The following is a 13,358-nucleotide window of genomic DNA, read 5'->3' as shown; positions in this document are numbered from 1 at the left end:
AGTTATACAAGCATTTCTCTGAGGCAGAAATAATCTCATTGGTTCAGTTAAACTTCAATGGGTGGAGTCAAATAACCACAGTTTTTTTTTTATAGCTAACAGTAATATTAATAAATATTAATAACAATATAAATGGCAATGACTTCATTTCATTGATTCATGACTATGACATTCATGATGTTGGAAGGTCAGCTAGGCTAGACTGCATTTTTCAGTTACTAGTAAAAGCGCTAGACTTAATAATATTGGCATCCTCCTCTCTTACATTTTGCCTTTTTCACTGCATGGGCTTCAAATATAACAGTATGCTACTTAGCCAGAAAAACTGTGGTTCTTTGGCTCCGCCCACTGAGGTCAAACGCCACCAATGAGATTATTTATTATCTACCTAATTCTGAGTAATCTGTTAATGATCAGTGCCTTCTTGTTTCCTCACTCCCTTGGAAAGATCCACTATTAAACTTCATGACTGATATCAGAGGAAGATGATTGATGCCACTGCAGTAACATTTGTAGCAGACTGTACATGGTTCAGTTGTCCAGAGCAGAGCACTACACCCACAACAATGCGGAAACTTGTCACTGCACAAAGGGGCATTTGGATGAATCTGTTAAAAGCACTGCAGTAAACGTCTCCCTTTTGCTTGTTAGGCCATAAATCTGTCTGTGGTTTTCATATTCTGTGCAAGGTGGCCACTTAGCTTCACCTTAGTATCCACAGCCTGACACAGGACATCCATCTTAATTTCCTTAATGGAAACTTGGACTGGCTTGGGGCTGTTTTGGGTGACAGGTACGGGGATAGACTGCTCTGTGGCAGGTGTTAATTTAAAGACCATCAAATTGATTAAAAGTTGTGAAGTAGATAAACTGCGCAGCTAAAATGACCTTATTGCCCTTTCTGTCCCATTGTCTCTATGAGATAATTATTGGGAGGAGAATTGAGGAGGTTGGGGAATACATGGCTGTGAAAGGTCGTTGATAATTTGTTCGGGCCAGATGGATCTCTCAGTAAAAGGAGAAATGAGAGCCATTGATTTGCAAATCAAGTCAGATTTGATTTAAGGGTCTTTCTTTTGTGAATTGATATAAAGCCAGAAGGAAAAATATGTTTCAAAAGGTTTGAAAAGAGATGGCAACTGCATGTATTGCTTGTATTCAACTGATATCTAAAATCTTTCCCAAATCTCAGAAATATAATTCTGCCTTCCAGACAGGGCTGCAGTTTATCAGCCGTCCTTCAGTCCGTGTTAGGAGGACTGAAATTGTTCATAGTTTAAGAAGTGGTAACTATTGTGATGCTGCCGTTGCAGAGAGGGACAGATGTCACCGGAGCAGTGGCAGAGGACGTACGGGCGCTGCTCAGGAAACGAGGTCTACCACATCCGCCTGTGTGACAGCAAGTTTTTTGGGGAGTATGACGGAAAGAGCTTCACCTACGCTTCCTTCCATGCACATAAGAAGTTAGTAACATTGTTTTTTGTGCACATTAATGTTTCTGTCATTTCAGTGACAAAATAGAACCTTATAATTACTGTGTCTGGGAGCAAGAAAACCAGCTTATTATGAGCTGAGGCCATTTTGAACCTGGCTTTTATAGTCTCAAGTCAAGTCCCAAGACTAAATGTAGATTACCAAGTCAAGTCCAAATCAAGTCTGTGTCATTAATGTCAAGTCAGAACGAATGAAGAGTCCAGTATCAATTTAATATCTTAAAGAAAAAAAAAAATCTAGGACTTTTCAATGCAATATTGTTATAATAGGATAAAAACTTGAGTCATGAGTTTGATTTCTATAATCAGTTTCAACTTCAATAAATTCAATCATTTCATCCTTTTCAAGTCATCAAAGTACAAGTCAAAGTCAAGTCCCAAGTCACCAGAACCCAAGTCAAGTCAAGTCTCAAGTATTCTCTTCATGCATCAAGTCAAGTCTCAAGCAATAAAAATGTGAAATCGATTGTGACTTGAGTCCAAGTCATGTGACTCGAGTCTCCACCTCTGGTAGAAAGCCTCAGTTTTGTATTGCTGTCAAGTTTAACTATAACACACTATGAACTACAGAGTTTCCAACAAAACCCCACCAACCTCTCTCCCCTCCCTGCCTCTCAGGTATGGCGTGTGTCTCATCGGGGTGAAGAGGGAGGACAACAAGAGCATCCTCCTGAATCCCGGCCCCCGCCACATCATGGCCGCCACCGACACCTGCTACTACATCAACATCACCAAGGAGGAGAACTCGGCCTTCATCTTCAAACAGGAGGAGAAGCACAACAAGGGCCTGCCCGTCTCCGGCCTGTACGACGCTCCCTCCAGGCTGCCGGTGCACAGCATCATCGCCAGCATGGGTGAGAAGTAGGCAAAGTGGTAAAGAAAGGAGGTAAAGAGAGGAAGGATGGATGGTTTGTAGTGGGACGAGGAAAGATTCAGGTTGTAGAAGTTGTTTACATGCTCTTTAGAAAGCTCTGAATCATGCTCACACTTACTGAACATTTTTTAATGGCAGCTGCTTCGGTGACGCTGTATGCTTTCGCTGACTGTTATGCATGACTGCTTACATGCTTTTTTTTCCTTGTGTTGGCTGACATTATTTTGTTGTGTTTTTTCTTTGACCTGTGAAAGTTGAGGCCACTTCATATGGTAAGTTTGTGCATGATGCATCATGTTATGCTATAAAGTACAATTTTCACCATTTATAGTACAGAATACACTGTGCAATATAGTATTTTATTATCATTTAACTAACACTTGTCTTAATTATTCTTTTATTCTTTTCTGTTTAAGAAATCTCTTTTTATTCAAATGAAAAATGATATATGTATTTATATACATATATCCTGTCAATATGATTTATGTGTGGCACATATAAAGTATTGACCTAGACACAATGCCAATGTTGTCTGTATGCTAATAGCCTTAGCTCTTGATTACAGTAAGGTTCAGCTTCAGAAAGCAATGCATTTTCTCCTCAAGGTCAAGCAGCTCAGCTCAAGAGGGTGCTGGTTTGAGGGAGATAAGATGGTGGTGGTGAAGACAGTTTTCAGTTCACAGCACTGGAAGGTTTCTCAGAAAAAATGGTCATGGCTCAGCAGTAAGGATGGGGCGATATATCGAAATGAAATATATTGCAATACAAAAATGTGACAGTACATATCGTGAGGGACAAAACTGAATTGTGATATTATTATATTATTATATAGTATAAATAAACATAATTCTGCACAGTCATACTTTGTTGTTATTGAGCTGTCTTGTGTTGTATTGAATTGCGAACCACATATTGTGTATCGAATCGCATTTTGAGATAAGCATATCATTCCATCCCCCCTGCTCAGTAGTACTCAGTAGTCCTTAGTGTAGATACTCATTCACCATTGACTTCACAACACACTGCAGTATATGTGCTGCGCTTGCCACTTCTAAATAGCCTTATAGTTTGGTGGTCAGGGGAATATAAACATAACAATCACATCACAGAGCCGGGGGTTGCCATGTCAGCATCTTAACCCCCTCCCCCCCCCTTTATTTTCAGGCACAGTAGCCATAGATCTCCAGAACCCGGACCCCCCGGAGGACAACAGCAAGCTGACCTTGCCGACAGAGAACGGCGCCGGGAGCCGCAGGCCGAGCATCGCGCCCGTCCTCGAAATCGCCGACTCCTCCGCCATCCTGCCCTGCGACCTCCTCAGCGACCAATCAGAGGACGAGACCAACCAGTCGGACGAGGAGGGCTCCGTGGGGTCGGAGTAAGTCATGGCCGTGGTTAGAGAGCGTGGAGGAGAGGTCGTAGAGGTTTGGTGGTGTTGAAGTGTACAATATGTCCCGTCTCTGGTAAGGTTACGGTGGGAGGCTCTAAGAGGTCGTTATGGCAGTAAATTTAAAATGACACGCTTGTCGTCGTAGAGCGTGGAAGTGCACTGCGCTGTATACTTGATTGGTCACGCCTATATCCTCCTCTTCTTCTTCATGTGTCAGAGGTTGTGGGAGGTGAGATGGATGGAGGTGGAATGGGCGAGTAGTCTGTGTGTCACGGCGCTTTAAGGTGCTGATGCGGCTGTGATGAATGTGCATGATGACAGAAGGGTCAGCACTTTCCTCTAGAGAAGTGACGCTCATGTAGGCCGACCTGACACACACCCTCACCCTTCACCGCTCATCTATCACCAGGTAGCTGCCATGATAGTGGTTCAATAGGACAGGAATCAGTTTATCTCATCCACTCTTTTCTTTTTATGTCTTTTTCCTCTCTTTTTCTCTGTCCGTCTCTATCTCTCTTGTGTTTCATTAGATTGAGATAAGCTCAGGACAAATTGCATGCCCGTGCCTCTGGCGATGTCACAGTCTCTTTCTCAACACCCGGTTAGGCCCAGACACCGACGGCTCTCATAAAGTGGGACATAATGCGGCCCTGCTAACCTCTGGGCCTCTGTTATGGCCCTGTGCCCCATGACGCTTGAGTGGTTTCCCTGCTTTGAGGGATGGCAGACGCAGTGCTTGGGGAGATACAGGCAATTACATTGTGTGCAGGAGTGTGCAGGGGAAGCATGGAGTAAAACCCGAGGTCTCACAGTGCCACCATGTGGTGATGAGGATGTATTGGTGTTTAGATGCAATTAGAGTCAGAATCACAGGGGTACAAAGAACTGACTTGGTTATATACTGCTGCCATATTACAAGTCTGTTACACAGTATTGAATTGACACACAAGGTGCAGGACAGGACGTGATGGGACTGCAAGTAAACGCATTACAAGTGTACAATACATGGCCAAAAGTATGCGGACACCCCCTCAGCCACACCCATTGCTGATATATAAAATCACGCACACAGCCATGCAATCTCCATAGACAAACACTGGAAGGAGAATGGGCTGTACTGAAGAGCTCAGTGACTTTCAACGTGGCACCGTGAGAGGATGCCACCTTTTAAACAAGTCAGTTTGTCAAATTTCTGCCCTGCTAGAGCTGCCCTGGTCAACTATAAGTGCTATTATTGTGAAGTGAAAACGTCTAGGAGCAAAAACAGCTGAGCCGCGAAATGTTAGGCCACACAAGCTCACAGAACAGGACCGCCGAGCGCTGAAGCATGTAGCACATACAAATCATCTGTCCTCGGTTTTAACACTCACTACCGAAGTCCAAACTGCCTCTGGAGGCATCATCAGCGCAAGAACTGTTCTTCGGGAGCTTCATGAAATGGGTTTCCATGGCCGAGCGGCCGCACACAAGTCTAAGATCACCATGCGCAATGCAGAGCGTAGGCTGGAGTGATGTAAAGCTCACTGACATTGGACTCTGGAGCAGTAGAAACACTTTCTCTGGAGTGATGAATCACACTTCACCGTCTGGCAGTCCGACGGACGAATCTGGGTTTGGCAGATGCCAGGAGAACACTACCTACCCGAATGCACAGTGCCAACTGTAAAGTTTGATGGAGGAAGAATTATGGTCTGGGGCTGTTTTTCATGGTGTGGGCTCGGCCCCTTTGGTCCAGGGAAAGGAAATCTTAACGCTGCAGCATACAATGACATTCTAGATGATTCTGTATGATTCTGTGGGAAGCCACTTTCTTGTTTCAGCATGACGATGCCCCCGTGCACAAAGCAAGGTCCGTGCAGATTTGTCGGGATCGGTGTGGAGGCTGTTATAGCAGCAACCAACTCCATATTAATGCCCATGATTTTGGAATGAGGTGTCCACATACGTTTGGCCATGTAGTGTACATTCAAAGCCATCGAATTGTTCTAGTGTTGCAGTGTAATTGATAAAAGTAGTGGGAGCAGTAATGAGTTCTTTAGGGTCACAAACATGAGTAGGTGGAGCAGAATAGGACCAATTTGAGAATGCCAAGAGTATGTTGATAAAGTCAGAAGCTTCTCACTGAATGTCTGTCTTCTTCTTTATTTTCTGTCAGTTTTGTGAAGGGCTACCCTCCCAACTCGCCCTACATCGGCAGCTCTCCAACTCTGTGCCACCTCCTACCACAGAAAGCTCCATTCTGCTGCCTTCGCCTGGACAAGGTGAATTCACGTGCAAAAAAAAAAGGCAAAAATAGCACAGTAACTCATTGAGACTCTCACTAGTTTGACAACAGTTATATCATAAACTTTTACTACCTGACACTGAATAACCATGAATTATTAAAAATAGAGGGCAAAACATAATTGTCCACACACTATAGAAAGTTGCTGTAGGCTCCTTAGAGCTCAGCCCGACTAAAACCTGATTGACTTGCTGTTGAATTGTCTGTCTCCATCCAGGGCTGTATGCATAGCAGCTTCGAGGACGCCAAGGCGTACGGCTTCAAGAATAAGCTGATTATAGTGTCTGCCGAGACGGCGGGGAACGGCCTCTACAACTTCATCGTCCCTCTGCGAGCCTACTACCGGCCCCGGAAGGAGCTCAACCCCATAGTGCTGCTTCTGGACTATCCGTAAGGCTGCACACCTTTCAGTAGAGAATCCCTTGGAATGTAGTGATATTGGTAAAAAAAATACTCATGAGGTAAATAAGCATATTATGATCATGATCATATTGTGTTTTCTGACGCTAATTCACTCTTAAAATCTTTCTCAACACAGTCATTGACAATTTTGCAAAGATGAAATCCAGAAAAAATAATTTGTAGGGTTTGGTGCAATATGGCAGATTTTGAAAAAAAAATGTTGATGTTGTTGCTGTGACATTGAGGCACTTAAATGACTTAATGTGAATTGGTAAATGTACCAAATTTCAGGTAAACACTCATGTTGTTGGTGTTTTAGCAGGTCACTGAGTAACACTGCATTTGCTGTGGCATAAAGGTTGTGAATTTTTATGTAATTTGAGTTTGCTGATAATGAAATATAGCTTACACCCATATGCATGACAGGCAAGCCCCGCCCCCGCCAAGAGGGCATATTTTACTTTGGTTGTAGGTACGGCAGTTATGCAATATGAAGTATCCATAATCATAGTAAAGAACATACATACAGCATACAGCAGTTACCAACAGCAGTTTCTGCAACGTGGCATACATACATAAGAATCAAAAACAGGAGAAGGTGAGAAGATAACTAATCTACCTCGTTACCACACAGGTTGGCATAGCAACCAGTAAAGTACGACTTCTACCTGGTGAGGACCAGGTAGAAGTCGTACTTTACAGGTTGGGATTATTGGATTTGGATTTATTAGATTTGCTTAGATACACATAGACATAGGGTGGTGTACGTAAATTTACGAAATGCTTAAAGTTGCATGATTAGTTCATTATTTCGTTGTGAGACAGTTTCACAGTTTGAATGAAGTGGGATTGCTTTCAGTAGAGTTTGTGCTTATACCTAAAACTATTTTGACTCAAGATATAGAAAAAAAAAAAAAAAATTTGCTTTGCACTATTCATGAATGGCAGCTCTCTCTGCAGAAGAATGAAATGCAATGCAGTGAATGTAAATGGATGGATGGTGTGTGCAAAGGTGCCTGTTTGTGTGTCAGTGCATGTATTCATTTGTGTGTGTGTGTGTGTGTGTGTGTGTGTGTTTGTCATAGATGAAAATTAATTGGTACTTTAATATGTACGCAATTTAGAAGCGCCAGAATTGCCTTTGGTAGAGAATTGGAAATTGTGAGTGGAACTATGGGATAACTTTGACTCAAGATAGAGTGAAAAAAAAAAATGTTTTGCATTATTCATAAAAATCTCTCTGCAGAATAATGAAATGGAATGCAGTGAAAGTAAAGAAATGGGTGGTGTGTGTGTGTGTGTGTGTGTGTGTGTGTGTACAAAGGTGCCTGTTTGTGTGTCAGTGTATTTATGGATTTATGTGTCTGTGTGTGTGTGTGTGCAGGAGAAAGCGAGAGAGAAAGAGAGAGAGAAGTGTAGTCTATACCTCTTTCTGCTCTAACTTACTGTGGGTTTCATTAACTTGGGCCCACTCTCCTGGGAAGCTGACACAGATAAATAACACAGACGGGGAGCCAAGAAACCCCGGGCTTAGCTACCCCCTCAGAGGTTTCCATAGCAACCGTTAAAATCCTCCGTTTGCATGAGGAATTAAAAACATATTTCCAACACGTTTCCTTATGTATGTCAACAACTAATAGAGTACATATCTGTCCCATCCTAATTAACACATTGCACACATTTCAGGGGATTACTTCAGTAGGAATGTTTTACGAAGCTAATTAGTGTGGGACACTAATCTTCAATATTTCCTGCAGGCCCGACAACCACTTCCTGGAGGCCATTTGCTGCTTCCCAATGGTTTACTTCATGGCTGGCACCATTGATAAGTAGGTTTGAAAAATAAAAATTGGATTAATTAACTAATTTATCGTCAATGAAAATGTCTACCTCAATGACATTTGTTTCCATTTTCATTACAGTCATATGTCATGAATAATGTGCAAAATAATCCTTTAATGTATGTCAACAGTCAGAAATTCATGTTTCATGGCCAGATTAAAGGAAAAATCTCACCTAAAACACTCTAAAGCTGTTAAAAAAACAGCTATTGGCGATGTACCTTGCATTTCTGGGCTCATTTTGTCATTTGGTAGTGTATTTTTCTTATTCCTGCTGGTAAATGGCCAAACTTACTGAGATATTTTCAGCGCAGCTACAATTGAGTTTGATAGCAGAATGTTTTTTTCAGCGATCAGCAGTAAAACTCAGGCTTTGATGTCAGTTCCACAGCATCAAAGAGCGAGGGGCTTCTTTCTAGACTCACCATTTTGCACCGACGTTCAACAATCATTCAGGGAGTAATCCATCGTAGAAGAAACAGAGAGACAAATTTCAGCAGCAGCCTCAATTAGACCAGAATGCAATGCAGCCACAAGACGTTACGTTTTGAGTAAGGGACGCGGCTTTTGCTCTTTCTCAAATGGAAAACTTCTCACTCTGCTATTGCTAGTCGCTATCGCTCTCTCCACCTACACATATAACCCACAGCTGAATGGAAAAAAGTTCAGGCCCGTTCTCTGGGGGTTGTTGGAAGGCATTCTGGGAAATGTAGGAAATCACTAACTGAAGTAGAAGCAGACGAGGCAGGTTGAGGGAAAGTGGGTACACCAAAAAAGTAAATTGTAACACTCCATCACAAAATAACTCCTGGAATGCATTGATGTTATAACAGTGTAAGAATATCCAAGGGTGTATTTTTCCTTTTAAATGTCATAACAAAATATTATTAAAGTATGAAGTATTATTATAACACTGTTGTTTTTTTTGAATGGGCCAGCTTGGACAACCTGCTCCAGTGCGGCATCATCTACGCCGACAACTTGGTGGTGGTGGACAAGGAGAGCACCATGAGCGCTGAGGAGGATTACATGGCTGATGCCAAGACCATCGTCAACGTCCAGACCATGTTCAGGTAACACAGAGAGAGAGAGTGACAGAGAGAGAGAGAGAGTGACAGAGAGAGAGCTGTTCGCTGTGTAGAAACATGTAGTGAAACACAATGAGTGGGTTTCAAGGTGAATTCAGACGTCTTGATTTAATTCCGCTGACAGGGACATTTCTCAGTTTAATTGCACGTCGGCTCCACACACTTTTAGGAAGACGCTGCAAAGCAAAGCCAAGTTTTTATTGTTTGCCAGAATGGAGAATTGGTTAATCTCAAAGTATTTTCAAAGACAGACTACCAACGACAAAGCTTTGAAACGACTCTTTTCTTTTATTTAACAACCCAATATTAAGCGTATTTATCAATGCCACCCTGGGTAGTTCCCAAAGCACAAAGCTTTTAATCTCTCTGCTTTCTCTTGTCCCTCTCTCTCTCTCTCTCTCTCTCTCTCTCTCTCTCTCTCTCTCTCTCTCTCTCTCTCTCTCTCTCCCTCTCTCTCAGGCTGTTCCCCAGTCTCAGTATCATCACTGAGCTCACACACCCGTCCAACATGAGGTTCATGCAGTTCAGAGCCAAGGACTGCTACTCACTCGCTCTCTCCAAGCTGGAGAAGGTGAGGATGTTAAGACTCCCAGGCTTTCAGCTCACGTTACTTTCTTCTCTGAACGTGACAAGTGTGAAGCCCTGTGATCCGTAGACGCTATCAAAGGACGGCTCATATCTGTTCATGTTCCATATCTCTCTCACTCTTGCTTTCTCCTTCCTCTATCTCTCTATCTCTCTATCTCTCTGTCTCTCCTTGTACCATTGTAGAAAGCCCCCCTTCATGCATTTATGCTGCATCTATGCTGCATTAGTACATTAGCCCAGGGCATTTGAGCAGACAGTTCTATTTTTGAACTTTATACACTAAGAAGAAATTAGCATATTGTGTTAAAAAACAAACTTTTGTGTCTTTCAACCAACTAGTTACCAGTTCAGTCCTTGCAACTTTCAAAGGCTTAAAGCAAAACCTGAGACTAAAACTTTTTTTTTTTCCCGAACAATTCCTCTTGGGGATGGAGCAAAAGAGCAATAGTTCAGGAAAGCATACAGTAACAACTGTGATTTCAACATCTGGCTGCTCTGTATCTCAAATCTCTTTCTGTTCCCCTCTACAGATAGAGCGTGACAAGGGCTCCAACCTGGCCTTCATGTTCCGTCTGCCGTTCGCCGCAGGCAGGGTGTTCAGCATCAGCATGTTGGATACACTGCTCTACCAGGTGGGTCGACAGACACTGACCTGTGAGGTTTATCATTGTATCTCTGTTTGTTTGTTTGTGTGTTTTTAGTTGTACCTGTTTACCTCATATATTACATTTTATTCCTATTTTCTATTATATATATATATTTTATGTTTCTATCATTCATTGTGGTAGTTTCACATCACTGCTTTTGGGTTTTATTGTATGTAAAGCACTTTGTAAACATTGTTTTTAGAAAAGTGCTGTACAAATATAGTTATTATTATTATTATTATTATTATTATTATCATTATTATCATTGGTTCAACACAGGGGAGGTCGAGATACAGTAAATGTAGGGTTAACTCATGCACACACGCCTACTGATGATTTGATCAGCCTTGGATTCTTATGCAGCTGCTGCAAAGCAAGTTAAAGAAAGAGCATGGTTAAGGTTTTTGGAGGTTATGGTTAAGGCTTGACCAATATGGGTTTGACCAATATGGGTTTTTGAAAGCCAATACCAATACTGATATATTTAGACTAAACCGATAGATGATATTTTCTGCTGACATTCAACATCTTTAAATTTGACAATTTTCATGCCAAAATTACATGTATTCAGTGTTTACCCCATAATTATATTCTTGGCAGGGAGGAAAAGCCTCTGAAACAGCATTTAGACCATGGGGAACCAAAACTAAATAAATTTACAGAAACATAATTGAATGATTAAATAAATCAATAATAATAATAAATAAATAAATCTATGCCATCGCTATCGCTGTCTCCGTCTACATGTAAAAACCCACAGCTGCATACAGGTCCCGGCCCGTTGTCAAAAGTAATTCTGGGAAATGTAGGAAATCACTAACTGAAGTAGAGGTAGATGAGGCGGGTTGAGGGAAAGTGGGTCCACCAAAAAAGTTAATTCCAGCACTTCATGACAAAATAACTCCTGGAAATGCATTGAACATCAGAGATTGATGATGATATAACAGTGTAAGAGTATAAAAAGTCATAAAAGGCTAATATAGGCCTGATATATCAGAAAACCTGTATCGGTCTAACTTGATTCCAGCTGAATTTGTTTACTTGAGTCAAGAAGCCTCACAGATAGAAATATTGTTGATTTCTTCACGGCGGCCATTGTTTCCCCTCTGACAGTCGTTTGTCAAGGACTACATGATCCCCATCGCAAGGCTGCTTCTTGGTCTGGACACAACGCCAGGCTCTGGGTATCTGTGTGCCGTGAGTACGAATGATTCTGTCTCTGTGCCAGTGATTTGTGAATGAGCTCAGCTGTGTGATGTGCTCTGATTTGACCCTGGTTCTCCCTGGTTCTCCCTGGTTCTCTCCCTGGTTCTCCCTGGTTCTCCCTGGTTCTCTCCCTGGTTCTCCCTGGTTCTCCCCGCTCAGATGAAGGTAACGGAGGAGGATCTGTGGATCAGGACTTACGGCAGACTGTTCCAGAAGCTGTGTTCCTCCAGCGCTGAGATTCCCATCGGCATCTACCGCACCGAGTCGCACATGTTCTCAGCCTCCGAGGTGAGACTGCCTGCAGGCTTCGGCTCCGGGTGTATCTTCCTTCCTTCATTCATTCCTTCTTTCCTTCTGTCCGTCCTCCCTTCTTTTCTTTTTTCCTTCATTCAAAGGAATGAGGATGAGAAGAGAGAAAGGAATGAAGGAAATAAGAGAGTAGGAAGGAAGGAAGGGAGAAGGACGGAAGAAGAAAGGAAGAAAGGAAAGAAAGAAAGAGGGAAGAATGGACAGAAGGAAGGAAATAATGAAAGAGTAGAGAAGGGAAAGTTGGAAGGAGGGAAGGAATGAAGATGAGAAGGGAGAACGCCATTCTCATCTTCATTCCTTCATTCCTTCCCTCCTTCCAACCCTTCTCTACTCTTTCATTATTTCCTTCCTTCTGTCCATTCTTCCCTCTTTCTTTCTTTCCTTTCTTCCTAACATCATTTCTTTCCTTCCTTCCTTCTTTCCTTCCTTCCTTCCTTCCTTCCTACTCTCTTATTTCCTTTATTCCTTTCTCTCTTCTCATCTTCATTCCTTCGATCCTTACTACCTTCCCTTCTTTCATTATTTCCTATTTTCTTTTATTCTCCCCTCTTTCTTTCTCTTTCTTTCTTTTTTCTTTCTTTCTCTATCTCTTTCTCTCTTCCTTTCCTTTTTTCTTTCTTCCTGTCTAAGTTTCTTGTCTCTCTCTATCCTCCCCTTCCATCCTTTGTTCGTCATTCCTTCCTCACTGCATCTCTTCCGCTCTACTCCCCCTGTTTTTCCTCCTTCCTACATTCTATCGTCCCCCCCTTCCTTTTTGCATCTCTCTCTTCTTCTTCCCTCAGTGCTTATCTGCTCCTGCTGTGTTCGGGCTTTTTTTCTGCCTGTTTTGATCATCAGTTGCTGCTCATTTTAATGATGCGTCAGTTGCATCATTGGCTTATGTGTTGTTATTATTTACATGTTTTGCCGAGCAGGGGAAGAAACTTTTTTGTCTCCCTGACACAATTTGTGATGGATTTCAAAATCCTCCAGCTACTTTCACAGCCAATTTAATTCTGAAAATAGAATGAAGAATGAACCTCTAAATAATAGTTGTAGAAAGTGACTGGTAGAGAGGACAAACTCACCAGCCACCAGCCAGAAATTTACCATTGGTGCTTAGTGTTAATGTCCCACCCTTTTTCCAAGTAAATACGACATATTTACTATTCTATGTGCCGGCTTCTGTGGATTTTAATGGTTTTGCTTGCTTTGGATGTGCCCATCTTTCATTTCATGTGTTTATTTGTTTGGTTT

The 13,358-nt window shown here is 42.2% G+C and overlaps 1 protein-coding gene across 1 annotated transcript in view; it reads left to right on the top strand.

Annotated features, from left to right (window-relative positions):
* Positions 1–13,358, top strand: part of kcnt1b (potassium sodium-activated channel subfamily T member 1b) — a 58,733-nt gene that overhangs the window by 36,590 nt on the left and 8,785 nt on the right. The window contains exons 15-25 of the mRNA XM_071524142.1: positions 1,314–1,463; positions 2,112–2,347; positions 3,532–3,745; positions 5,913–6,018; positions 6,259–6,431; positions 8,201–8,272; positions 9,223–9,357; positions 9,832–9,943; positions 10,491–10,592; positions 11,721–11,804; positions 11,973–12,101. Coding sequence (XP_071380243.1) covers positions 1,314–1,463; positions 2,112–2,347; positions 3,532–3,745; positions 5,913–6,018; positions 6,259–6,431; positions 8,201–8,272; positions 9,223–9,357; positions 9,832–9,943; positions 10,491–10,592; positions 11,721–11,804; positions 11,973–12,101 — 1,513 coding nt within the window. The remainder of the gene's footprint in view (positions 1–1,313; positions 1,464–2,111; positions 2,348–3,531; positions 3,746–5,912; positions 6,019–6,258; positions 6,432–8,200; positions 8,273–9,222; positions 9,358–9,831; positions 9,944–10,490; positions 10,593–11,720; positions 11,805–11,972; positions 12,102–13,358) is intronic.

The sequence above is a fragment of the Centroberyx affinis genome, unplaced genomic scaffold (assembly GCF_046629955.1).
Source record: "Centroberyx affinis isolate AG114_WGS23_722 - 3 ecotype Tasmania unplaced genomic scaffold, CSIRO-AGI_Caff_v1 ptg001156l_1, whole genome shotgun sequence".
In the NCBI taxonomy this organism is placed as follows: Eukaryota; Metazoa; Chordata; class Actinopteri; order Beryciformes; family Berycidae; genus Centroberyx; species Centroberyx affinis.
Note: the sequence above shows the minus strand (reverse complement) of the source record. Positions and strands in the feature narration are given on the sequence as shown.